The sequence below is a fragment of the Aedes albopictus genome, chromosome 1 (assembly GCF_035046485.1).
Source record: "Aedes albopictus strain Foshan chromosome 1, AalbF5, whole genome shotgun sequence".
Lineage (NCBI taxonomy): Eukaryota > Metazoa > Arthropoda > Insecta > Diptera > Culicidae > Aedes > Aedes albopictus.
The window spans coordinates 32,416,882-32,443,432 of NC_085136.1; the positions used below are offsets into that span (position 1 = coordinate 32,416,882).

Below are 26,551 nucleotides of genomic sequence, written 5' to 3' on the forward strand. Positions count from 1 at the left end.
GTGAATCCTGACCTGGATTCCAGGTGAATCCTGGATTCCAGGTGAATCCTGACCTGGATTCCAGGTGAATCCTGACCAGGATTCCAGGTGAATCCTGACCAGAATTCCAGGTGAATCCTGACCAGGATCTTGGGGAGTTGTAATAAAAGAACAACCGTCTCGGTTGATGGTCTAACAATAACTGATGATTTATTTCTAAATGACTAGGTACAAACTAATTTCATGGCATGCTTAGCATCGCACTTGCTTATATGTGCCTACTTCAACACTCCTCCTCAAGGACGATGTTCTGCAGGCCAACTTCTTCTCTTATCTTCCGCAGTTTCAGCCGAGCTAGAGGCTTCGTCAGCACGTCAGCCAACATATCCTCCGTCGGACAATACTTAACTTTGATGATTCCAGATGCGGCCAAATCCCGGACGAAATTGTATCTGGTGTCGATGTGCTTCGTCCGTCTCGTCCCTCCTTCAGCGTTCAGCATAGAGATGCAACTCTGGTTGTCCTCCTGAATCGTCACTGGGTGCCGGATGTCCTCACCAAGTCCTCGCATCAGCTTCAGCAGCCAGAGTAGCTCCTTGCTTGCTTCGGCGAGTGCGACATACTCCGCTTCGGTGGACGACAAAGTTACGCACTCCTGCTTTCGTGCTGTCCAGCTAATTGTTCCATTTCCGAGCTTGAACAAGAAACCGGAATTTGACTTCCGATCGACGCGATCACCAGCCCAATCCGCGTCAGCGTAGCCCTCGAGATGACCAGCTCCTCCTAGCTGCAGCTTCAGTCCAGCGGTTCCCTTCAAGTACCGCAACGCTCGCTTCGCTTCCGTCCAGTCGCTCTCCGTTGGCTTGCTGACCTTACGCCCGAGGATGGACGCCGTGATAGCCAGATCCGGCCGTGTGCATACGGCGACGTAGAGTAAAGCGCCCACTAGACTCTGGTATTTGTCGGTGGTGGCCATTACCTTCTCCTCCTTTTGCTCTGCGGTGACGTAGCCAGGATCCATCGGAATCTGTGACGGTTTTGCTTGCTCCATCTCGAATCTAGCCAAAACCTTCGCTATGTAGCTTTCTTGACTAAGCAGGAATCCTCCGTCCTCTTTTCGCTCGACATGGATGCCGAGGTACTGCTTCACATTACCCAGACAAGTAATCTTGAATCTTCTTTCCAGGTGCTTCCGTACTGGCTGGTACTCGGTGTCGTCTTCGGTGGCGATCAACATGTCATCTACGTACAGTAAGATGAACGACGACTTGTCGGCCTTCACGAAAAGGCAGCTGTCAGCTTCCGTGGCTTCGTACCCCAGCTCCTTCAAGACATCGGTGATGGTTCGGTTCCAGACCCTTCCGGCTTGCTTCAGGCCATACAAGCTCCTCCTCAAATGGCACACATATTCCTGATTCCCGGATTCATACCCGGGCGGCTGCCGCATGTAGATGGTCTCCGAAAGCTTACCGTGCAAATATGCCGTCTTGATATCGACATGCTTCACTTGCATCTTCCGACGAGCTGCAATCGACAAGAGTGCCCTGAAAGTGGTGTGCTTCGCAACCGGCGCGTAGACCTCGTCGTAGTCGGTACCAAATTTTTGGCTGCATCCCTTCGCGACGAGTCGAGCCTTGTACCTCGCCACATTCCCATGCTCGTCGAACTTCTTCTGGAAAACCCACCGACAGCCTATCGGTTTCCGGTTCGGGGGTAAACGTACGATGTCCCAGGTGGAGTTTTCTTGCTGAGCTGCATACTCTTCATCCATCGCGGCCTTCCAGTGGTCCCGCTCTGGGCTCGCCAGCGCTTCTGCTAGCGATTGTGGTTCCCACGTTTGCTGACTCACCAGGCTGCTGGTTTCACGGAATCGAAATGGTGGAACTCCCTTGTTCAGTCGGCTTGACACACGTATCGGCGTGCTCGTTGACGATGGTCCTCTCGGTGCGTTGAGGGGACGTTCAACGGCATCGATATTCTCGGTGAGAGTAGTGTCTTCGTGCGACTCGACGGACGTGTCGTTCTCATCTTCCTCCTCTTCCGGATCTGACCGACCCGACGCAAATTCTTCTGCATCGTCCGCTGGCTCACCGAGAACGTCCCTTCCATTGCCTTCTTCTTCTTCTTGGGTACTGCTCGTTGGCATGAACCGAGCATCACGGCTACTAATGACGCACCCGGTACGCCTATCCAGGAATCGGTACGCCTTCTGCTGAGGCGAATACCCAACGAAGGTCATCTTCTGTGCTGCTGCATCCAGCTTCGTTCGGTTTTGCTTCGGAATCCACACGAACGCGTCAGCTCCAAATGGCTGCACGTGGCTCAGGTCCGGCTTTTCTCCCCACCACGCTTCGTATGGTGTGACCTCCAGTGACCTAGTCGGTAGTCGATTTTGGAGGTAACTCGCCGTGTTCACGGCCTCTGCCCAGTACTTCGTCGGTAGTCCTGCATCCTGAAGCATGCACCGCGCCATTTCGTTCAACGTGCGGTTTTTGCGTTCTGCTACTCCGTTCTGCTGCGGGGTGTGTGGTGCAGTGAACTGCTGCCTGATACCTTCTTGCTTGAAGAACTTCTCCAGGGACCTGTTCTTGAACTCACCACCATTATCAGAGCGAATGATCTTCGGCGGTTTGCCGAACGTCGTTTTCACCTCCATTACGAAATCCCTCAGCTTCTCCTCAGCGTCAGATTTCTCTCGCAGAAAGTACACGGTTGTGTACCGGGAATAGTCGTCGATCACTGTGAGATAGTACCGACATCCTCCTGGGGTAACGTTTTTCATCGGACCGCACACGTCTGCATGGATCAGGTCCAACGGTTGTTGTGACTGCTTCTTGGCCTTCTTCGGAAACGGGAGCCGAGCAAACTTCGCTTCTTGACAGCACTCGCACACGGATCGAATGCCGCAGTCCTCGAGGAGCACGCCGGTCGCTAGCTTCTTCTTGAAGAGCTCCTGAACGGCATCGTTGTCCCGGTGACCGAGCTTCCTGTGCTACACGTGCTGGCAGTTTGGCGTGTGCGCTGTGTCGTTGACTTTCATGGCGTTGTGAGGGTTCTTGATGCAGTACAACCCACCGGTCGGAACCGCCACGGCTGCCACCTGCTCACCCTTCATAATGCGGCAATTGTCGGTGTCGAAAATCACTTTTCCGCCCTTCGCAACGAGTTTGCGCACGGAGATCAAATTCGATTCCAACTTTGGCACGAACAAAGTGTCTGAAAGGGTGATGGAACGTTTGTTACCTTGCAGATCGCAGCAATCCAATTCGCACGTCCCTTTGCCATTCGCAGCTGTCATCGTCCCGTCAGCCAGAGTGACTTTTTCGCGGGTGGTTTCATCCAGGTCCAGAAACGAATCCCGCTCGGCGCACATGTGTGATGTCGCCCCCGAATCGACGATCCAGCTTCCGGTTTTTCCAGTCCCCTTCACGGTGAAAGCGCAGCTGCCATTCGTCTCACGAACCGCCTTCGCTTTGGATGGATTCTTCCGGTTTCTCTGGTCGCCCTTCGTGTCCGATTCTTGGTCACTGGCTTGCTTCCGGCACTCCCTCTGCTTGTGTCCAGGCTTTTTGCAGTAGTGGCAAACGATGACCTTCTTTCCGGATCCAGCCTTCAGAACGGATTCGCCGAAACTTCCCTGCTTCGTCACTTCGTCGATCAGCTTGGTTTTTACGAGGTCCAGTGTCAGCTCGTCGTCCGCCCGACTCTCCAACGCGGTCGTCAGAGTATTAAACGTTTTCGGGAGACTACTCAGCACCAGCGCAACCTGCAGCTTTTCGTCCAGTTTCAGCCCTGCCACGGAGAGGCGCTCGAAAACTTCTTCCATTTCGTGCACGTGCTTCTCCATGTCCTCGCCTTCGCAGTACCGTTTGGCGATCAAACTCCGGAGATACGATACCTTCGATGTCAGCGTCGGCTTCTCGAAATGATCCTTCAGCCTGTCCCATGCTTCGCGTGCCGTTTTCGTCTGTTTGATGAGGCCATGCTGGTTGCTCTCCATCAAAAGACCGATTGTGGCTCGCGCACGCTGGTCTCCGGAATCCCAAGCTTCAACGGCAGCAGCATTCACCGGAACGTTTTCCGTCGCAGCTACTTCTTCCGGCCGTGGCTTGGTGACGAACTTCCAGAGGTCCTCCCGGATCAGCAGCAGCTCGGTGCTGAACTTCCAGCTGCTGTAATTCGATCCATTCAGCTTCGGAACTTGAACTTTCTCCATTTCGGCTTCAGCTTGAGAGAAATTTTCACTTGTTGATTGGTTGCTACGGCAACGGATGCCCAAGCGCAGGGCCCACAACCTCTTGGGGAGTTGTAATAAAAGAACAACCGTCTCGGTTGATGGTCTAACAATAACTGATGATTTATTTCTAAATGACTAGGTACAAACTAATTTCATGGCATGCTTAGCATCGCACTTGCTTATATGTGCCTACTTCAACACAGGATTCCAGGTGAATCCTGACCAGGATTCCAGGTGAATCCTGACCAGGATTCCAGGTGAATCCTGACCAGGATTCCAGGTGAATCCTGACCAGGATTCCAGGAGAATCCTGACCAGGACTCCAGGAGAATCCTGACCAGGATTCCAGGAGAATCCTGACCAGGACTCCAGGAGAATCCTGACCAGGATTCCAGGAGAATCCTGACCAGGATTCCAGGAGAATCCTGACCAGGATTCCAGGAGAATCCTGACCAGGATTCCAGGAGAATCCTGACCAGGATTCCAGGAGAATCCTGACCAGGATTCCAGGAGAATCCTGACCAGGATTCCAGGAGAATCCTGACCAGGATTCCAGGAGAATCCTGACCAGGATTCCAGGAGAATCCTGACCAGGATTCCAGGAGAATCCTGACCAGGATTCCAGGAGAATCCTGACCAGGATTCCAGGAGAATCCTGACCAGGATTCCAGGAGAATCCTGACCAGGATTCCAGGAGAATCCTGACCAGGATTCCAGGAGAATCCTGACCAGGATTCCAGGAGAATCCTGACCAGGATTCCAGGAGAATCCTGACCAGGATTCCAGGAGAATCCTGACCAGGATTCCAGGAGAATCCTGACCAGGATTCCAGGAGAATCCTGACCAGGATTCCAGGAGAATCCTGACCAGGATTCCAGGAGAATCCTGACCAGGATTCCAGGAGAATCCTGACCAGGATTCCAGGAGAATCCTGACCAGGATTCCAGGAGAATCCTGACCAGGATTCCAGGAGAATCCTGACCAGGATTCCAGGAGAATCCTGACCAGGATTCCAGGAGAATCCTGACCAGGATTCCAGGAGAATCCTGACCAGGATTCCAGGAGAATCCTGACCAGGATTCCAGGAGAATCCTGACCAGGATTCCAGGAGAATCCTGACCAGGATTCCAGGAGAATCCTGACCAAGATTCCAGGAGAATCCTGACTAGGATTCGAGGCGAAACCTGACTAGGATTCGAGGCGAATCCTGACTAGGATTCGAGGCGAATCCTGACTAGGATTCGAGGCGAATCCTGACTAGGATTCGAGGCGAATCCTAACTAGGATTCGAGGCAAATCCTGACTAGGATTCGAGGCGAATCCTGACTAGGATTCGAGGCGAATCCTGACTAGGATTCGAGGCGAATCCTGACTAGGATTCGAGGCGAATCCTGACTAGGATTCGAGGCGAATCCTGACTAGGATTCGAGGCGAATCCTGACTAGGATTTGAGGCGAATCCTGACTAGGATTCGAGGCGAATCCTGACTAGGATTCGAGGCGAATCCTGACTAGGATTCGAGGCGAATCCTGACTAGGATTCGAGGCGAATCCTGACTAGGATTCGAGGCGAATCCTGACTAGGATTCGAGGCGAATCCTGACTAGGATTCGAGGCGAATCCTGACTAGGATTCGAGGCGAATCCTGACTAGGATTCGAGGCGAATCCAGACTAGGATTCGAGGCGAATCCTGACTAGGATTTGAGGCGAATCCTGACTAGGATTCGAGGCGAATCCTAACTAGGATTCGAGGCGAGGGGAATCCTGACCAGGACTCGAAGGGAATCCTGACCAGGATTCGAAGGGAATCCTGACCAGGATTCGAAGGGAATCCTGACCAGGATTCGAAGGGAATCCTGACCAGGATTCGAAGGGAATCCTGACCAGGATTCGAAGGGAATCCTGACCAGGATTCGAAGGGAATCCTGACCAGGATTCGAAGGGAATCCTGACCAGGATTCGAAGGGAACCCTGACCAGGATTCGAAGGGAATTCTGACCAGGATTCGAAGGGAATCCTGATCAGGATTCGAAGGGAATCCTGACCAGGATTCGAAGGGAATCCTGACCAGGATTCGAAGGAAATCCTGACCAGGATTCGAAGGAAATCCTGACCAGAATTCGAAGAGAAATTCTGACCAGGATTCGAGGGGAATTTTTACCAGGATTTGAAGAGAATCCTGACTAGGATTCGAGGGGAATCCTGACCAGGATTCGAAAGGAATCCTGACCAGGATTCGAAGGGAATCCTGACCAGGATTCGAAGGGAATCCTGACCAGGATTCGAAGGGAATCCTGACCAAGATTCGAAGGGAATCCTGACCAGGATTCGAAGGAAATCCTGACCAGGATTCGAAGGAAATCCTTACCAGGATTCGAAGGAAATCCTGACCAGGATTCGAAGGAAATCCTGACCAGAATTCGAAGACAAATTCTGACCAGGATTCGAGGGGAATTTTTACCAGGATTTGAAGAGAATCCTGACTAGGATTCGAGGGGAATCCTAACCAGGATTCGAGCGGAACCCTGACCAGGATTCGAGCGGAATCCTGACCAGGATTCGAGCGGAATCCTGACCAAGATTCGAAAAGAAATCTTGACCAGGATTCGAAGGGAATCCTGACCAAATTTCGAGAGGTATCCTGACCAGGATTCGAGGGTAATTCTGACCAGGATTCAAGGGGAACCCTGACTTGAATTCAAGGGCAATCCTGACCAGAATTCAAGGCGCATCCTGCCCAGGATTCGAAGGGAATCCTGACTAGGATTCGAAGGGAATCCTGACTAGGATTCGAAGGGAATCCTGACCAGGATTCCAAGGGAATCCTGACCAGGATTCGAAGGGAATCCTGACCAGGATTCGAAGGGAATCCTGACCAGGATTCGAATGGAATCCTGACCAAAATTCGAAGGAAATCCTGACCAGGATTCGAAGAGAAATTCTGACCAGGATTCGAGGGGAATTTTTAACAGGATTTGAAGAGAATCCTGACTAGGATTCGAGGGGAATCCTAACCAGGATTCGAGCGGAACCCTGACAAGGATTCGAGCGAAATCCTGACCAAGATTCGAAGAGAAATTCTGACCAGGATTCGAGGGGAATCCTGACCAGGATTCGAAGGGAATCCTGACCAATTTTCGAGAGGTATCCTGACCAGGATTCGAGGGTAATTCTGACCAGGATTCAAGGGGAATCCTGACTTGAATTCAAGGGCAATCCTGACCAGAATTCAAGGCGCATCCTGCCCAGGATTCGAAGGGAATCCTGACTAGGATTCGAAGGGAATCCTGACCAGGATTCGAAGCGAATCCTGACCAGGATTTGAAGCGAATCCTAACCTGGATTCGAAGCGAATCCTGACCTGGATTTGAAGCGAATCCTGACCTGGATTCGAAGCGAATCCTGACCTGGATTCGAGACGAATTTTAACCTGGATTCTAGGCGAATCCTGACTAGGATTCGAGGAAAATCCTGACAAGGATTCCAGGATAAACCTGAACTGGATTCAAGGGCAAACCTGACCAGAATTCAAGGGAAATTCTGACCAGGATTCATGGGAAATCCTGACCTGGATTCGTGTGGTATTCTGACCAGGGTTCGTGCAGAATTCTGCCCAGGATTCGAGTGGAATACGGACTAGGATTCGAGAGGAAATCCTGACAAGGATTTGAGGGCAATTTTGGCCAAAATTCGAGACGAGGGGAATCCTGCTCAGAATTCGAGTGGAATCCCTACCAGGATTTTAAGGGAATCTCGACTAGAAAAAATTATACATCTGTTATTGAAAAAAAAAAAGGAAACTGGGTATTGTAATCATCATTTAAGAGAAATCTAAACGAGAACTGTAAGGAAATCTTACGCAGGTTTCGTGATTGTTCAAGTTTTAAACAGATGGAGATGATTGTTCAGAATGTATGTGAATATGTACTTACCGAAAACACCAAATCGCCATGTCCGACGGCGAAGCTGGACTGGAACAGCAGGGCAAACTTCTCATCCATCACGCTCTCGGTGCCCTTCTTTTCCGCTCGCTTGATTTTCTTCAGTTGCATATTTCTACAATTCGGAAACGCAAGGGAAAAACAACCTCATTAGTGTGAGTCCCCGTCTGTCCGATAACTCGAACCTCAACTCACCTAAAACTAACCGACAACTGCTTGGTGGTTTCGTTGTACTCTAGGTTTCCTGTATTATTCATGATCTCTCCGCACGACTGCTCCGACGCTTTGTTGGACTGCTGCGTGGCCTGTGCTTGTGCTTCTGTTCCGAGAGGATGATCGGGAAATTGGAAAAACAAAAGGAAAACAATCGAAAGTCAATCAATTTTGCGCACGGTTCAGTGGACCGGAGAAAGCGCGGCTTACCTGAAATGATCGAAACCCGAACCAAGGGGTTGCTCATGCGGATGTTGAGCGTGTTGCCGATCAGCAGTCGGACGGTTGCCGCGAACCGGGTGTTGGTCTTCATCACCTGCGGTGGCTGCTTCTCGATGATGAAGGTCGTCGTGATGAGGGACTTCAGCAGATTGGTCACTTCGACGAGCGACTGGGGCAGGAAGTCGGGCAAGTTGGGTTCCTCGATGTTGAGCTTGGATTTGTTTTTCATCGCCAGCCGGATCTGGTCCTTGGTGTTCCAGATGATTTCGGCTAGGTTCTCGCACCACGCCTGGATGGTGTCCAGATTGCTGGCGCTCATGCCGGACGCTCCGTTGCCGGCGAAGCCCTGGTTGATCTTCCACTGTGTCAGGTACTTGTGTAGGACTTTTTCCTGCACTTGTGAAGTCAGCTGGATGGTTTTGCGGAAGTTGTCGACCAAGTTCAGACGTTTTCCGGTGATGAGGGTGACTGTTTCGTTTACGTTCCGTTCCTGCTGGGCCAGGGCTGCTCGGGCGTGTTCCCGCAGCTGAGCGTTATCGATGCCCTCCATCTGTGCTTTGTTCTTGGTGATTTCGTGGATCTCTAGGAGCAGGTGCTCGTAGTCTTTCACCAAGTTTCGGTTATCATTCTCGTTGGCCCGTACCAGCATCTGCAGCTGCTGGAGCCCGTTGATGACTTCGGCGATTTCCGGATCCTGCACGTTGACGCATTCCTCCGGGTAGGCTATGCACTGCCGTTCCCGCTGCAGGCAGTTGATCAGATGTGAGTACAGTTGGACGGGATTGTGCGAAAACAGCTGCCGGAAGTTGCGAGCTGATTCGTTCAGGCGGATCCGACCGGTGACGTTGTCCTCTGGCAGGTTGATGGCCGTCCGCTCGAGTTCGTTGATTAGCTGATTGAGGAAGGTGGCGGCCTCCTGTTCGTAGGCGCTGTCCTGTTCATGCTGGTAGACAGGGACGTTTCTGTGAGGGGGGAAGAAACAAGGCGAAAATCTTAGTCCAGTACAGGACATCTCGGAATTTTTGTCGAATCCTGCCCTAGGTTTCTCAGGATTCAAGGGAAAATCCTTCTCGGGATTCTAGAGGGAATCCTTGTCAAGATTTCAGAGGGAATCCTTGTCAAGATTCCAGAGGGAATCCTAGTCAGGATTCCAGAGGGAATCCTCGTCAGGATTCCAGAGGGAATCCTCGTCAGTATTCCAGAGGGAATCCTCGTCAGGATTCCAGAGGGAATCCTCGTCAGGATTCCAGAGGGAATCCTCGTCAGGATTCCAGAGGGAATCCTCGTCAGGATTCCAGAGGGAATCCTCGTCAGGATTCCGAGGGAATCTTTGTCGGAATTCCGAGGGAATCCTTGTCGGGATTCTGCAGAAATTCTCGTCAGAATTCCGAGGGAATCTTTGACGGTATTTCGAGGGAATCCTTGTCGGATTCCTCGTCAAGATTCCGTGGGAATCCTCGTCAGGATTCCGTGGGAATCCTCGTCAGGATTCCGTGGGAATCCTCGTCAGGATTCCGTGAAAATCCTCGTCAGGATTCCGTGGGAATCCTCGTCAGGACTCTGTGGGAATCCTCGTCAAGATTTCGTGGGAATCCTCGTCAGGATTCCGAGGGAATCCTTGTCGGAATTCCGGTGGAATCCTTGACGGTATTCCGAGGAAATCCTTGTCAGGATTCTGCAGAACTCCTCGTCAAGATTCCGTGGGAATCCTCGTCAGGATTCCGTGGGAATTCTTGACGGTATTCCGAGGGAATCCTTGACGGTATTCCGAGGGAATTCTCGTCGGGATTCTGCACAAATCCTCGTCAGGATTCCGAGGAAATCTTTGTCAGGATTCCGAGGAAATCCTTGTCAGGATTCCGAGGAAATCCTTGTCAGGATTCCGTGGGAATCCTCGTCAGGATTCCGTGGGAATCCTCGTCAGGATTCCGTGGGAATCCTCGTCAGGATTCCGAGGAAATCTTTGTCAGGATTCCGAGGAAATCCTTGTCAGGATTCCGAGGGAATCCTTGTCAGGATTCCGAGGGAATCCTTGTCAGGATTCCGAGGGAATCCTTGTCAGGATTCCGAGGGAATCCTTGTCAGGGTTCCGAGGGAATCCTTGTCAGGATTCCGAGGGAATCCTTGTCAGGATTCCGAGGGAATCCTTGTCAGGGTTCCGAGGGAATCCTTGTCAGGGTTCCGAGGGAATCCTTGTCAGGATTCCTAGGGAATCCTTGTCAGGATTCCTAGGGAATCCTTGTCAGGATTCCGAGGGAATCCTTGTCAGGATTCCGAGGGAATCCTTGTCAGGATTCCGAGGGAATCCTTGTCAGGATTCCGAGGGAATCCTTGTCAGGATTCCGAGGGAATCCTTGTCAGGATTCCGAGGGAATCCTTGTCAGGATTCCGAGGGAATCCTTGTCAGGATTCCGAGGGAATCCTTGTCAGGATTCCGAGGGAATCCTTGTCAGGATTCCGAGGGAATCCTTGTCAGGATTCCGAGGGAATCCTTGTCAGGATTCCGAGGGAATCCTTGTCAGGATTCCGAGGGAATCCTTGTCAGGATTCCGAGGGAATCCTTGTCAGGATTCCGAGGGAATCCTTGTCAGGATTCCGAGGGAATCCTTGTCAGGATTCCGAGGGAATCCTTGTCAGGATTCCGAGGGAATCCTTGTCAGGATTCCGAGGGAATCCTTGTCAGGATTCCGAGGGAATCCTTGTCAGGATTCCGAGGGAATCCTTGTCAGGATTCCGAGGGAATCCTTGTCAGGATTCCGAGGGAATCCTTGTCAGGATTCCGAGGGAATCCTTGTCAGGATTCCGAGGGAATCCTTGTCAGGATTCCGAGGGAATCCTTGTCAGGATTCCGAGGGAATCCTTGTCAGGATTCCGAGGGAATCCTTGTCAGGATTCCGAGGGAATCCTTGTCAGGATTCCGAGGGAATCCTTGTCAGGATTCCGAGGGAATCCTTGTCAGGATTCCGAGGGAATCCTTGTCAGGATTCCGAGGGAATCCTTGTCAGGATTCCGAGGGAATCCTTGTCAGGATTCCGAGGGAATCCTTGTCAGGATTCCGAGGGAATCCTTGTCAGGATTCCGAGGGAATCCTTGTCAGGATTCCGAGGGAATCCTTGTCAGGATTCCGAGGGAATCCTTGTCAGGATTCCGAGGGAATCCTCGTCAGGATTCCGTGGGAATCCTCGTCAGGATTCCGTGAGAATCCTCGTCAGGATTCCGTGGGAATCCTCGTTAGGATTCCGTGGTAATCCTTGTCAAGATTCCGTGGGAATCCTCGTCTGGATTCCGTGGGAATCCTCGTATGGATTCCGTAGGAATCCTCGACAGGATTCCGTGGGAATCCTCGTCTGGATTCCGTGGGAATCCTCGTCTGGATTCCGTGGGAATCCTCGTCAGGATTCCGTGAAAATCCTCGTCAGGATTCCGTGGGAATCCTCGTCAGGACTCTGTCGGAATCCTCGACAGGATTCCGAGGGAATCCTTGTCAGAATTCCGATGGAACCCTTGACGGTATTCCGAGGGAGTCCTTGTCGGGATTTCAAGGGAATCCTTGTCAGGATTCCGAGGGAAACCTCGTCAGGATTCCGTGAAAATCCTCGTCAGGATTTCGTGGGAATCCTCGTCAGGATTGCGTGGGAATCCTCGTCAGGATTGCGTGGGAATCCTCATCAGGATTCCGTGAGAATCCTCGTCAGGATTCCGAGGGAATCCTAGTCGGAATTCCGGTGGAACCCTTGACGGTATTCCGAGGAAATCCTTGTCGGGATTCCGAGGGAATCCTTGTCAGGATTCCGAGTGAAACCTCGTCAGGATTCCGTGGGAATCCTCATCAGGATTCCGTGGGAATCCTCGTCAGGACTCTGTCGGAATCCTCGTCAGGATTCCGAGGGAATCCTTGTCGGAATTCCGGTGGAATCCTTGACGGTATTCCGAGGGAATCCTTGTCGGGATTCCGAGAGAATCCTCGTCAGGATTCCGACGGAATCCTTGTCAGAATTCCGGTGGAACCCTTGACGGTATTCCGAGGGAATCCTTGTCAGGATTCCGAGGGAAACCTCGTCAGGATTTCGTGGGAATCCTCGTCAGGATTCCGGGGAAATCCTAGTCAGGATTCCGGGGGAATCCTAGTCAGGATTTCGGGGGAATCCTAGTCAGGATTCCGGGGGAATCCTAGTCAGGATTCCGGGGGAATCCTAGTCAGGATTCCGGGGGAATCCTAGTCAGGATTCCGGGGGAATCCTAGTCAGGATTCCGGGGGAATCCTAGTCAGGATTCCGGGGGAATCCTAGTCAGGATTCCGGGGGAATCCTAGTCCGGATTCCGGGGGAATCCTAGTCCGGATTCCGGGGGAATCCTAGTCCGGATTCCGGGGGAATCCTAGTCCGGATTCCGGGGGAATCCTAGTCCGGATTCCGGGGGAATCCTAGTCCGGATTCCGAGGGAATCCTAGTCCGGATTCCGAGGGAATCCTAGTCCGGATTCCGAGGGAATCCTAGTCCGGATTCCGAGGGAATCCTAGTCCGGATTCCGAGGGAATCCTAGTCCGGATTCCGAGGGAATCCTAGTCCGGATTCCGAGGGAATCCTAGTCCGGATTTCGAGGGAATCCTAGTCCGGATTCCGAGGGAATCCTAGTCCGGATTCCGAGGGTATCCTAGTCCGGATTCCGAGGGAATCCTAGTCCGGATTCCGAGGGAATCCTAGTCCGGATTCCGAGGGAATCCTAGTCCGGATTCCGAGGGAATCCTAGTCCGGATTCCGAGGGAATCCTAGTCCAGATTCCGAGGGAATCCTAGTCCGGATTCCAAAGGGAATCCTAGTCCGGATTCCGAGGGAATCCTAGTCCGGATTCCGAGGGAATCCTAGTCTGGATTCCGAGGAAATCCTAGTCCGGATTCCGAGGGAATCCTAGTCCGGATTCCGAGGGAATCCTAGTCCGGATTCCGAGGGAATCCTAGTCCGGATTCCGAGGGAATCCTAGTCCGGATTCCGAGGGAATCCTAGTCCGGATTCCGAGGGAATCCTAGTCCGGATTCCGAGGGAATCCTAGTCCGGATTCCGAGGGAATCCTAGTCCGGATTCCGAGGGAATCCTAGTCCGGATTCCGAGGGAATCCTAGACCGGATTCCGAGGGAATCCTAGTCAGGATTCCGAGGGAATCCTAGTCAGGATTCCGAGGGAATCCTAGTCAGGATTCCGAGGGAATCCTAGTCAGGATTCCAAGGGAATCCTAGTCAGGATTCCGAGGGAATCGTAGTCAGGATTCCGAGGGAATCCTAGTCAGGATTCCGAGGGAATCCTAGTCAGGATTCCGAGGGAATCCTAGTCAGGATTCCGAGGGAATCCTAGTCAGGATTCCGAGGGAATCCTAGTCAGGATTCCGAGGGAATCCTAGTCAGGATTCCGAGGGAATCCTAGTCAGGATTCCGAGGGAATCCTAGTCAGGATTCCGAGGGAATCCTAGTCAGGATTCCGAGGGAATCCTAGTCAGGATTCCGAGGGAATCCTAGTCAGGATTCCGAGGGAATCCTAGTCAGGATTCCGAGGGAATCCTCGTCAGGATTCCGAGGGAATCCTCGTCAGGATTCCGAGGGAATCCTCGTCAGGATTCCGAGGGAATCCTCGTCAGGATTCCGAAGGGAATCCTCGTCAGGATTCCGAGGGAATCCTCGTCAGGATTCCGAGGGAATCCTCGTCAGGATTCCGAAGGGAATCCTAGTCAGGATTCCGAGGGAATCCTCGTCAGGATTCCGAAGGGAATCCTAGTCAGGATTCCGAGGGAATCCTCGTCAGGATTCCGAGGGAATCCTCGACAGGATTCCAGAGGGAATCCTCGACAGGATTCCGAGGGAATCCTAGTCAGAATTCCGAGGGAAACCTAGTCCGGATTCCGAGAGAATCCTAGTCCGGATTCCGAGGGAATCCTAGTCCGGATTCCGAGGGAATCCTAGTCCGGATTCCGAGGGAATCCTAGTCCGGATTCCGAGGGAATCCTAGTCCGGATTCCGAGGGAATCCTAGTCCGGATTCCGAGGGAATCCTAGTCCGGATTCCGAGGGAATCCTAGTCCGGATTCCGAGGGAATCCTAGTCCGGATTCCGAGGGAATCCTAGTCCGGATTCCGAGGGAATCCTAGTCCGGATTCCGAGGGAATCCTAGTCCGGATTCCGAGGGAATCCTAGTCTGGATTACGAGGGAATCCTAGTCCGGATTCCGAGGGAATCCTAGTCCGGATTCCGAGGGAATCCTAGTCCGGATTCCGAGGGAATCCTAGTCCGGATTCCGAGGGAATCCTAGTCCGGATTCCGAGGGAATCCTAGTCCGGATTCCGAGGGAATCCTAGTCCGGATTCCGAGGGAATCCTAGTCCGGATTCCGAGGGAATCCTAGTCCGGATTCCGAGGGAATCCTAGTCCGGATTCCGAGGGAATCCTAGTCAGAATTCCGAGGGAATCCTAGTCAGGATTCCGAGAGAATCCTCGTCAGGATTCCGAGGGAATCCTCGTCAGGATTCCGAGGGAATCCTCGTCAGGATTCCGAGGGAATCCTAGTCAGGATTCCGAGGGAATCCTAGTCAGGATTCCGAGGGAATCCTAGTCAGGGTTTCGAGGGAATCCTAGTCAAGATTCCGAGGATATCTTTGGCATGTTTTCTGTAACCCTTTTCTAGATTATATTGGAATTCTCAGCAGGATTGCTTCGCAATTCTTCTCCAGATCTTGTTTCAAGATTTCGAAGCACCTCAGATGCCTTTTTTTAGACCCTATTCTATAATCATCATTAAAATATCCGCTCAACTTACAACAATCGGTCCTCGATCCATTCCGCCAGGTAATGCCGCACCTCGATGGGAAAACTGTTGCCATAGATGTACCGGATCTGCTCGAGGACGGGCTGTGGCAGCTGGTTGACGCGAGCCCACAGCGACATCTCCGCGGGAAGTTTTGCGTATACGTGTCCGAAACCAACGACTACTGGCTCCTCGCTACCACTACTACTGCTGCTACTAGTCAATTAATCTAACGTATCCTCCTCCTCCGTGTAGTTGCCACCCCAACCAAGTGGGATTCGTCGGGGTGCTACTGTGCGATCAATCTGGAAGTGGAAGCAAGTGGAAAAGAAAATCTAAAATTAGTAGTGGAAAGTTTCGCGCGTAAAGCTAAGACAGGATAATCCCCCTTGTTGTCGGAAGCTCGGATCCATCTAGTTAGGAATTCCGTTGGGTAGCTCTCTCACTCCCGTCCCGCTCTCTCGTTGATCCTGCCAATACGGATTAATCTCATTTGGAATTCAGTAAAAACAAAAGCTTCCGATGAAACACGATGACCAAAGCAAGTCAATATAGCCGGGAAGTAAAACTCTCCTCAATCCTCGTGTATAATTAATTACGGAAAAGCGGACTCTGTCGTCCACTAAAGCAGTGTGGAAATACGACGGCAGTAACTCATTCTCTTCCACCAGTAGTAGATATAGTGACGTTGTTGTTGGCGAGTTTTCCCCTTCAGCTTCGGGGTCCGGTAAAACTTTTCTAATGAAATTATTATTATTTGTTTCCCTTTTCTTTTTTGCTAACCAAGAAACGACGGAAACACACCAAATGGGTTTGCTCATTTCACAGTTTGCCACTTTCGGGCTTTCAACAGTCTGTCTCCCACCACCCCATCTGGCGGCGGCTCTTTAATGCCCATTTTCTGCCTTTCATAAGGATACAAATTATTAATGGGGCTGAGAAGAAGGACCACGCTATAGGGTTCCAGCGTCCGGAGGAAAGTGCTTTCCTTTTGAAAGCGGGTGCCATTTATTGTCACAAAAGGAAAGAATGCAAATATGTTGGGTTTTGGATATACGTGTTCTACAGAAGTCGTAGGAAGAACAATTTAAGGTTATTTTAATATTGTTAGTTTTAGCTAATATTCAAATTGCAATGAAACAAATTACGTGTCATGATTGGACACAAGAAACCAATGAGATAGCTTCTTGGAATTAACCGGCATCTTCAGTCTTCTGAAAGTTCAATAGACAGTATCAGATCTGTCGAGATATCCTAGGTCATCCAAACTGTTCTTGAGTTTAGATTCTTAAGTCTATGGGTGTAACGGTAGCTTCCTTCAATATACAAAGCTACAATTTGTAATCTATTATGTCCAATAAATTTTCTAAATGTTCAATGGACATCATAAAATCAGCCGCGACTATTATGATGTTTAATATCTAGCATCTACAGCAATTGAAGATTCTGTTTTGGCTATATAATGTTATGTTGCATAATCTGTTATACTTAAGAAGTCGAGTCAAGTACAAGACACTGAAGATGACCTTACAGTTGAGGTCGAAATACGTATCTGTCAAAGGATGCAAATTCTTAGTGGAATTCAAAGGAACAGTACTTAACGCGATTTTTTTTATTTACAGATATTCCCCTAACAAGCCCAGGTTAATCTTCATCTGTTATACTTACTGGAGCTCACAGAATACAACCAGAGGCTACGACATAGCTAAATTATATAAAAAAAAATATTGTGTAACATTACTATCTGAAACGAAATCGCCTCATGTAACAGTGAATATTTTTATCAACTAAGCTTCATAACAGTAAGGGAGCCCATAATATTCCAAAAATGTATAACAACGCTTATTGTTTCTCTAACTATTTTGGTAAGTAGAGTGGATTATGTAACACTACTTAAGGACAGACTTGTCAGAATCCCAAAATGGCCGCCACAATGTCCGACTTTGACACGTTCTCACGACTTCGGAAGCACAAATCTCACCGTAAAGAAAACCAGCGCCCCTGAGCTTTTTATTTTAAGCTTATTACAAGTGAGCAAGAATAGAATAATGAAATGCACTGTTTTTTGAAGTTTGCTTCTTGAGATTTGTGAATCTGAAGTACTGATGCACTGTTGAAGCGGGATTTTAAGACGTTTGTCCTTAACGTAGGGGCAAAAGCTATTATCACAAGTGTAGACCTGAAGGTATGGTCTCCGGAGTAATGCTGTTGATCTGGAATATCTCAAAACTATCTTGAAATGACTCATGATATACAGGGGGATTACAGATTACAGTTTGAATTTAAAGTTTATTGTGAGAATAACTACTGTTACCATCAAGAGCTGAACTTCAGGATAGTTTGAACGATTCTCAATGTCCCAAAGGTTCATAATTATATTCAGGTTGGTCCAGTCCCCGCGATTGATTATGAAACGTTACTAAGTGTGTCAAATATAGCTGATTTTAGGAGTGTATTATTTTTATTCTTAATCACTTAATCTAATTTACAGCTCTATTGTCCACTTGGGCACTACGTGAGCGATAACAATTGACAGCTGCACTTAGACTTGGTACAGCGCCTAGATGTACTCTATTCTATTCATCTATATTAAACTGGTTGCCTGCGTGCTTCTTTCACTGTTCTACTCTGTTAATGGTAGAATGAAGAGCACGAGGATGTGGATGGGTGGATGTTGTTCCTTTTCCAGTCCGATTGGGGGTCCATTATGAGTTGCAGTTCGCCGATGTCCAGGTATCCGGGTCCGTTTGAGCCGTAGGCTCAGAAGAGGGTCAATGTCAGCCGCTCTCGGGGGAAGAGCAACTGACGAAAAATTGCAAGTGCCGGGGCTGGGAATCAAACCCATGACCATCCGCATATGAATCGAACGTGTGACCAACTACGCCACGGGCCCCGGCAGCGTTTTTAGGAGTGTAGACCTGAAGTTCTGAATTCCAAGATAGTTTGGCTGTTCTGGAACATTCCCATAGTGTCTTTAAATGACATTTGAGATTCCAAGAGCCTCTCGGATCCCAAAAGATTATGCAATACTATTATTTATGGCGGTAACACATAAAATTTTTCTTGTAGATTTGAAGGACTTTATTATAGAACAGTTTGGACGATCCTAAATGTCCCAAAGGTTTATATTAAACAGGTTGCTCCAGTAACTGCGGTTGATTATGCAACGTTACTCAGTATAACAGATATGGCCACTGTTACGAGTGTAGGCCTGAAGTTCTGAACTCCAAAGTAGTTTGGCTGACCTGGAATATCCCTGTAATGTCTATAAATGATATTGTAGATGTCATGAGCTTCACGGATCCCAGTAGATTAAGCAATGCTATTACTTGCAGCGAAAATACATAAAATTATTCTTGTAGATTTGAAGGACTTCACTATAGTACAGTTTGGAACACCTAGAACATCCCAGAATATAAAACACCTCTTGATGTTCTTGACGAAGGCTGGTATATCAATTATTTCGTTCTTCGGATAAGGAATATTTCTAGATTTTTCTCAGAGTTCTTTCAGGTCAATTGTTTGTAGAGTAAAGTCAAGCAAGAGTTTTTTTTTTTAAGTTTTTGAGCTCAATTGAAATTATTTCTTTCGGGTGTCAAAGTTGTTGGAAGCCTTTTTGAAAAAGAGTCTTTCACTTCAAAAATTATGAAAATTGATCAATATTTCGAAAAGCTATGACAAAATGTTGGTTTTTGATCAAAAAATTGTAATATTCGATGGTCCTTCTAACGCATGGAATAGAATTGTAATGAAATCGAATTCGATATTTTATTTTGGGGCGTAACTAGGTATATTTTGAAGATGCTTTAGCATGTGTAACTTTTTGCAAAAAAAAATTTGGAAATCATATTTTACACATAGTGGGGCAGAAGTTCGAATTGTGGGGCAAGAGTTCGAGTCATGTAGCAATTTTAGGTAAAAACCTAAAATTCTGAAAAATGTACATATTATCTCTAAAAATAATGAAATTAGTGAGAAAATTCGATCAAAGTTGAAAAAAAAAGTTGTTTGATCTGAATTTGGCGGAAAACTACTAATTTTTGGTGTAGTAAATTTAACACTGATTTGGGTAAAATCCAGATCGAACTTAAAAAGTGTATTTCAGTATTAATTGGTTTTAGGTATTCAGATTACCAAAGTGTCGAAATAGTGTGCTACGGTTAGCGAAATACTACAAACACTAGATTCGAACTTTTGGCCCAGTGGTGGGGCAATAAGAGTTCGAATTTGACACACACATACAAAAAGTGTTGTAACTCAAAATTGCAAAGACATTTGGCGTAACTTTGTTCAGCAATTTTTTAGCTCATGGATGGTAGAATCACCACACGGTATTCATTTATTTTTGTCTGCTTCGATTTCTTGAAAAAAGTTGAATTTTCAACTAAGGTCGAATTTTTGCCCCACCTTACTCTAAAGTGACCGAGACCAGTCGAAGTGACTGCAGTATTAATGTCAATTTTAAATATCCCGTCTGGTATAATAAACAAACAAAAATTTTGAAAAATCGCAAACAGAAAGCGCATAAAATTTACAAAAAAAAATAATTGCGATGAAAATTTTGAAAAATATTTAGACATTGCTAATCAACTAAATTTTGCCATTGACACCGCATTTGAAGAGTACAATGCCAAAACTGAAAATGAAATAAAGTCTTGCCCTAAAAATTTCTTCAATTACGTAAAAACTAATCTTAAATCTGACAATTTTCCATCTTCTATGAATCTTGATGAACACGTAGGAAACAATCCAGACGAAATATGCAACCTATTTGCATCATTTTTCCAAGAAATTTACACCACCTTTTCAGATCATGACCGTGACCGAGACTTTTTTGAATGTATCCCTGAATTTCCTGTGGATATAACTCACAATGAAGTGACGGTACACGTAATCTTGAACGCACTTAAAAATTTAGATGCTTCTAAAGGTGCTGGACCCGACGGTCTTCCTCCAGTATTTTTGAAGAATCTAGCTATGGAGTTCACCACGCCACTATTTTGGCTATTTAAAAAATCTCTCGAAACAGGTATCTTCCCCAAATCATGGAAAAGCTCTTTTTTGGTACCTATTTTCAAATCTGGCACAAAATCTGACATACGTAATTACCGTGGAATTGCCATTATCTCGTGCATTCCTAAATTATTCGAAGCAATAATCAATAAAAATATATTTGCTCAAATTAAGAATAGAATAACGTACATGCAACATGGATTCTATAAAGGGCGCTCAACCGCTACAAATTTATTGGAATTCATTAACTTTTCATTGACTGCAATGGATAATGGCAATCACGTAGAAGCTCTTTACACTGACTTTAGCAAGGCATTCGACCGCATTGATATTCCAATGCTACTCTTCAAATTGCAAAAAATGGATATAGAACCCCGACTTCTTAAATGGCTTGAATCGTACCTTACAAACCGCCAACAAATAATAAAAGTCAAAGGAAAAACATCACATCCCATTCAAGTCACTTCAGGAGTGCCTCAAGGTTCCCATCTGGGCCCTCTTTTATTTATTCTTTACATTAACGACATTTCCTTCATCCTGAAGAAAACAAAAGTGCTTATTTATGCCGACGATATGAAACTATATATGGAAATAAGGAATCAAGAAGACATCAACATATTTCAGAATGAAATTCGCATATTCCACACATGGTGTTCGAAAAACCTACTACAATTAAACATCAAAAAGTGTAATTTAATATCATTCAGCAGAAAACGAAACACACCAAACATATCAATTTCCTTAGGAGATCAGTATGTGGAAAAATGTAGTAGAGTTAGGGATTTAGGAGTAATCTTAGATTCTAAACTTAATTTCAATGACCACTACAATACCATTATACATAGGGCAAATAACATGCTTGGCTTCATAAAACGCTTTAGCTTTAATTTTGACGACCCCTACACAATAAAAACATTATATGTTGCCTATGTTAGGTCAATTCTGGAATATTGTAACATTGTCTGGTCCCCATTTCAAAGTAAGCATATCGATCGAATAGAATCAGTACAAAAGTAATTTCTATTCTAAGAGCATGAAAATTAGGTTGGACCACATTTCCTCTTCCATCTTATGAAGCGCCCTGTAGGCTTATCAATATTCAAACACTGAAACAGCGTCGTGAAACTGCAATGGTTTTATTTGTTAACGACATCGTTTCGCAGCGAATTGATTCAACTGCAATCTTATCAAAATTAAACTTTTACATACCCTCACGGCAATTGCGAAATCGACACTTGTTTAAAACTACCCATAGTCGCACAAACTATGCCAAAAATGAACCTTTGAATCAAATCATGAACATTTATAATCAACACTGTGAAACTATTGACTTAACTATGTCGCGGCATAATTTAAAGAAATATTTTAACACTATAAGAAATAACATCAGTAGCAGTACTTAAAATATTTACAGTGTATCAAACAATTGTCCGTACAGTAATTTTTTGGTCAAAATAATTTTTCATTCAAATGATCATAACTTTTTTATACATCAATCAAATACGCTTAAATTTTTATCAATCATGAACCATATATCAAAGCTCCATTGGTGAAATTTTGGGCGGGGTCGAATAAGTTTTCTGAAAGTTATAGAAGTTTTAGTAAAACTTACAAGATTTTTGTACACATTTTTAAAACATTGTATCTCAATATGTACTCGATGAAACTTTTTAAATTTTTTCTATGATACACCTTATACCTAATGCTTTCATATGCAGCTTTGTTTGAGGTTTTATATTCACTACAAAAAATATGAAAAATATGTATATGTTCAGAGTGTCCTTTGGAAATTTACCACATTTTGATCAATAAAAGTGCCAAGTGTTTGCAGCGTTTTTAAACTCTCTTAATGTAATATTTTTATACAGGACCTACTAAACTACATATGAATAGTAGGTCCTATGTATTTTTCATTCAGTTAATATACTTTTATTAGTGGAAAACGTTTGGCAGATTGTATGTGCAAAATATGGTAAATTTTTAAATATCGTCAACTGCATAAGCACATTTTTCATATTTTTTGTAGTGAATATAAAACCTCTGAAGTTCCTGCATATGAAAGCTTTAGGTATCAGCTGTAACACAAAAAAAATTTAAAAAGTTTCATCGAGTACACACTGAGATATAATGTTTTAAATATGTGTTCAAAAATCCTTTAAGTTTTTCTAAAAGTTCTATAACTTTCAGAAAACTTATCCGATCTCGCTCAAAATTTTACCAATGGAGCTTTAATATATGATTCATGCTTGGTCAAAATTTCAGCGTTTTTGATTAACGTATAAAAAAGTTATGATTATTTGAATGAAAAAATATTTTGACCAAAAAATTGCTGTACGGACAATTGTTTGATACACTGTAAAAAGCACAAATTATACACACATCCACCAGCATACACTATTTATATATTTTCTTATATGTATTTTATTAACAATATGTACTATAGCTTTAAGAAATGAAACAAAAACTGTATGTATGTATATGTACTAGTCTACGTTGTTTGACGAAACAGAATAAATAAATAAAAATAAATATTGGACGTAGACTGACCACTACGAGTTGAAGCCCATCAAGTATCAAGCGAGTATTCAACTCGTTTCTTATGTTTACATCAAATCCGGCCATTTTATTTGCTTCTCGAGCGAGATGAACATTATCGGTAGAACAATTGGAACGGTGGTAGATCTGTGCACTTACTTAAAACGTAAAGCATATTATAAAAATATAATGAAGCACTATAAATACATATTAAAATATAACATATTGTAGTGGAACACTACAAATGCATAATAAATTAGGACGTCAAAAACGAACATACACAACACAGAACAAATTTTGCTCTGTTACCCTAGTGGATAACAATTTCCGAATCCAGGATGAGGAGGTTTTATAATTGTTGTTGGTCCATCAGTCAAATCCTGTATTCGTATTTTTTCTGACTGTTTGCCTTTTGTTCGCAGCATTAGTTGCTTTCATAGCTTGAGTTTTATCTAGGAATTTCTAATCCTAAAGGGGCATCCTGAATAAAATTTTCTTATGAGACGTCTACACTTTGATGTCTCTGTTAGTTAATATCAGTGCCCGAAATGACCTAAATGTAGGTCATCAATAAGAGACAGATGATATCTCAAGATGCTCGATTACTCCAGAGCACAACAAATGTACATTTCACTTAGGGAAATATTAAGCCCCACCCTAGGCGTAGACTCACCGCCGCCACGAGCTGTAGCCCATCAAGTTTCAAGGAAGTATTTAACTCGTTTCTTATGTTTACACCAAATCCGTCCAATTTATTTGCTCTTCGAGCGAGATGAATATTATCGGTAGAACAATTGAACAATTGAATGGGTAGATCTGTGCACTTGCTTGAAACGTCAAACATTGGCCTAACAACTTACTATTGCAAATGGTACTTCTTCGACTTAGATATATCGATATAATTTTACTTTAATTCGATTTCTGACTTGTAGTACCTACATAAAGGGCGGCAGGTAACCAAAGCGGAATACAGTACTGTTTACACTCGGAGAACGCCGAAGAAAGGTGATCAAATTTCAATTGTTTATGCCTGCCTACCCGAGCAAAGCTTGACAGCAAATTGAAAACTAATTTTGATGTTGTGATATTGCAAATTATGATAACTCAGGTTGTTGTCATTTTGGTCGTTTTAACGGTTAAAACATCAAAAACGAGAGCAGAAAAATGTTCCCGTAACAGCAAGTTGAAAACAATTCCTGCCATCAGTGATATCAAATTGATTACTGTTTTTGCTATCAGTGCGAAAAAATGGAAAAACCGTTAAATGTATAGTTTTTCGAATGATGTGAAAACTTAAATGCAATATGTTAATTGCACTAATGGTATAGCATTAGTTGTATTATACAAGGTCGCCCAGAAGTTTTAAAATTACTTAAAAGCTTTAATATTTATAATAAGTTGAAGTGACAGCAAAACGAAATCAAAATTTGAAATCAAATTGAATCAAGACAATCTGATATCAAAATGTGATATCAATTTGCTGCTGATTACAAATCATGTTTTCGATTTGCTATCATTTTGTTGTTGGACTTTGCTCGGGTAACCAACACATCACTCAGTCATCGCTACCGCCAGTGCCTCTCTATTCTGGAAGACAACAAAAAAAAAAAGACTTGCAGAAACCAACAGCTTACTGACTGGCGGCGGCGGTATCCAAATGAAGAGAGATAAGTTTACCTTTAAAGATAGAAGAACGACGACGACGACGACGACGACGACGCTGCGCTGCCAAGGAACAGGTGTATGTAGGTAGTTTGACTACCTATGTGGTCGCGCGAAGAGAGAAAGCCGCAGAATGCGCGTTCCACGCGTGTTAACATGATACCTCTTCTGCTGCCTCATTTATCGCACCCGGAGGAGCGTGGCGAAGATCGTGCATCGCACTGCTAGGCACTGTGTACATGTACATAACTGGGCCTTCTGTGGAACGATAAGAAATGGGGCGGAGCGTGGTTCTGCAGACTGACGTCATGAGAGAAATATCTAAACCAATTTAAACGGATTTGGTACTGACGAGATTTGATATAAGCAAAATCTTTCTTATTACAATAGTTCAGTAGGTTTCGGTGTCACAAGACTACTACAGTAGCGATGTCCTGCTCATTTATCATTCAATGACAGTAACCGCAACTGTTTAACTCATATTACCTAAATCTTTGAATAGAGCTATTCTGTAACTGAGTTCACAACGATTGGCATTAGAGATGTCGTATGAACTACGCGTGATAAGCGTTGTCAGTACCTATTCTTAACCGAGCGAACTGTCAACCTGTCCATTCGTTACCCAACCTTCCACCTCTAACATCGTCGCACGAAAAAGGACGAAAATAGCAAAAAGCTTTTCACCACATTGATTATCTTGCGGCGTTTTGCAACACGGAGCATGGCGTTGTCATCGGATAGAAACATAAATTGGTATATGACAACATCACAGATGTATTTACGACTGTCGCATTTTTGGAAAAATAGAAGGAATATAAAGCGAGGCATGTTTGTTATCGAGACACTTTTGTAGCAATACCTTAAGAGTATGATTCTGGTTCTTCTGGTTCTTGTCGTAACGTCCCAACTGGGACAAAGTCTGCTCCTCAGCTAAGTGTTCTATGTGCGCTTCTACAATTATTAACTGAGAGGAACGTTTTTGCGAGAACCCAATCATTAAAGAATTACACAGAAAGTACAGGTTTTTATCAACCAATAATGTCTGTGGTCATAATTCGGGCTTGGTGGCCTCACAAAACCCGATCTCGAATACTGAGCTTCATCGGGGATACCATCAGAAACCGATATCAACAGAAATTCGAACGTAAATGGAGGTAGGTCACACACTACGAAAGGGAGGAGAAGAAATCTGCAGGCAAGCGCTAGATTGGAATCCGACAGGGCATCGCAGCAGAGGCAGACCTAGGGGCTGAGGAACTAGGGTCAAGGGTAAAGCGAGCCAGGTTGGAGATCTTTTAAGTTGACCCTATGAACCTCCAGGAGTTCTTAAGATACATAAGTGAGTGAACACTATTACAGACCCTTGGGGTCTTATGCTGACTCAGTTAAACCCCCCCGATCAGCCGAACGATCACCTGATCCAGGAAAAAAGTGCAACTCAACTAAACCCTAAAAACTCACACCTAGCAGTCGCATGGGCAGTCATCCATTCAGCACGTTGCGCTACTGGTGCCCAAACGAGGAAGATCATTAACCACCACACATCGACTTCGACTATTCCGACCCTCGAACGGGGGAACGGAAAATACCTTAGCTCATCATCATCGGAACGGTTCTTCTGCTCCGCTGTCATAGTCCCTTCCCCCCTAATATTCACCAGAACCGGCCGGCGTGGCTCTAGCCACTCGCCAAGCGACTTCTGCATTGTGTACTCAATCATCAAGTGCAAGGAAACAAGTAAGGTCGCATTTCGCACGTAGCTGGCGCGGTCCTTCTCTGTCTCGCCCCGGTTCCGAGGAAAATCATGCAGTAATTAATTGCGATCAGTTACAGCATATTTCTTGGTCATTTGCTGTGCGAACGTCTTCTTGTTGATGCGGATTTGCTGGTCCGTACAGTTTTTTTTCTGCAGACGACGGCGACCACGACGACGATCAGCAGCTACTGGAATTGTTTTTATTTG

The 26,551-nt window shown here is 46.0% G+C and overlaps 1 protein-coding gene across 7 annotated transcripts in view; it reads right to left on the reverse strand.

The window, feature by feature from the left end:
* The window catches only part of LOC109422192 (signal transducer and transcription activator), a 388,739-nt gene that overhangs the window by 63,305 nt on the left and 298,883 nt on the right, over positions 1–26,551 (reverse strand). For 6 of the 7 annotated variants that reach the window (XM_062844331.1, XM_062844330.1, XM_062844333.1 and 3 more), the window contains 4 exons: positions 15,391–15,683; positions 8,581–9,554; positions 8,353–8,476; positions 8,149–8,272 (listed from right to left, as the gene is read on the reverse strand). In XM_062844331.1, the coding sequence (XP_062700315.1) occupies positions 8,149–8,272; positions 8,353–8,476; positions 8,581–9,554; positions 15,391–15,518 (1,350 nt within the window). In that variant the 5' untranslated portion in view covers positions 15,519–15,683. The remainder of the gene's footprint in view (positions 1–8,148; positions 8,273–8,352; positions 8,477–8,580; positions 9,555–15,390; positions 15,684–26,551) is intronic. The other variant, XM_062844329.1, reaches the window with a different exon arrangement.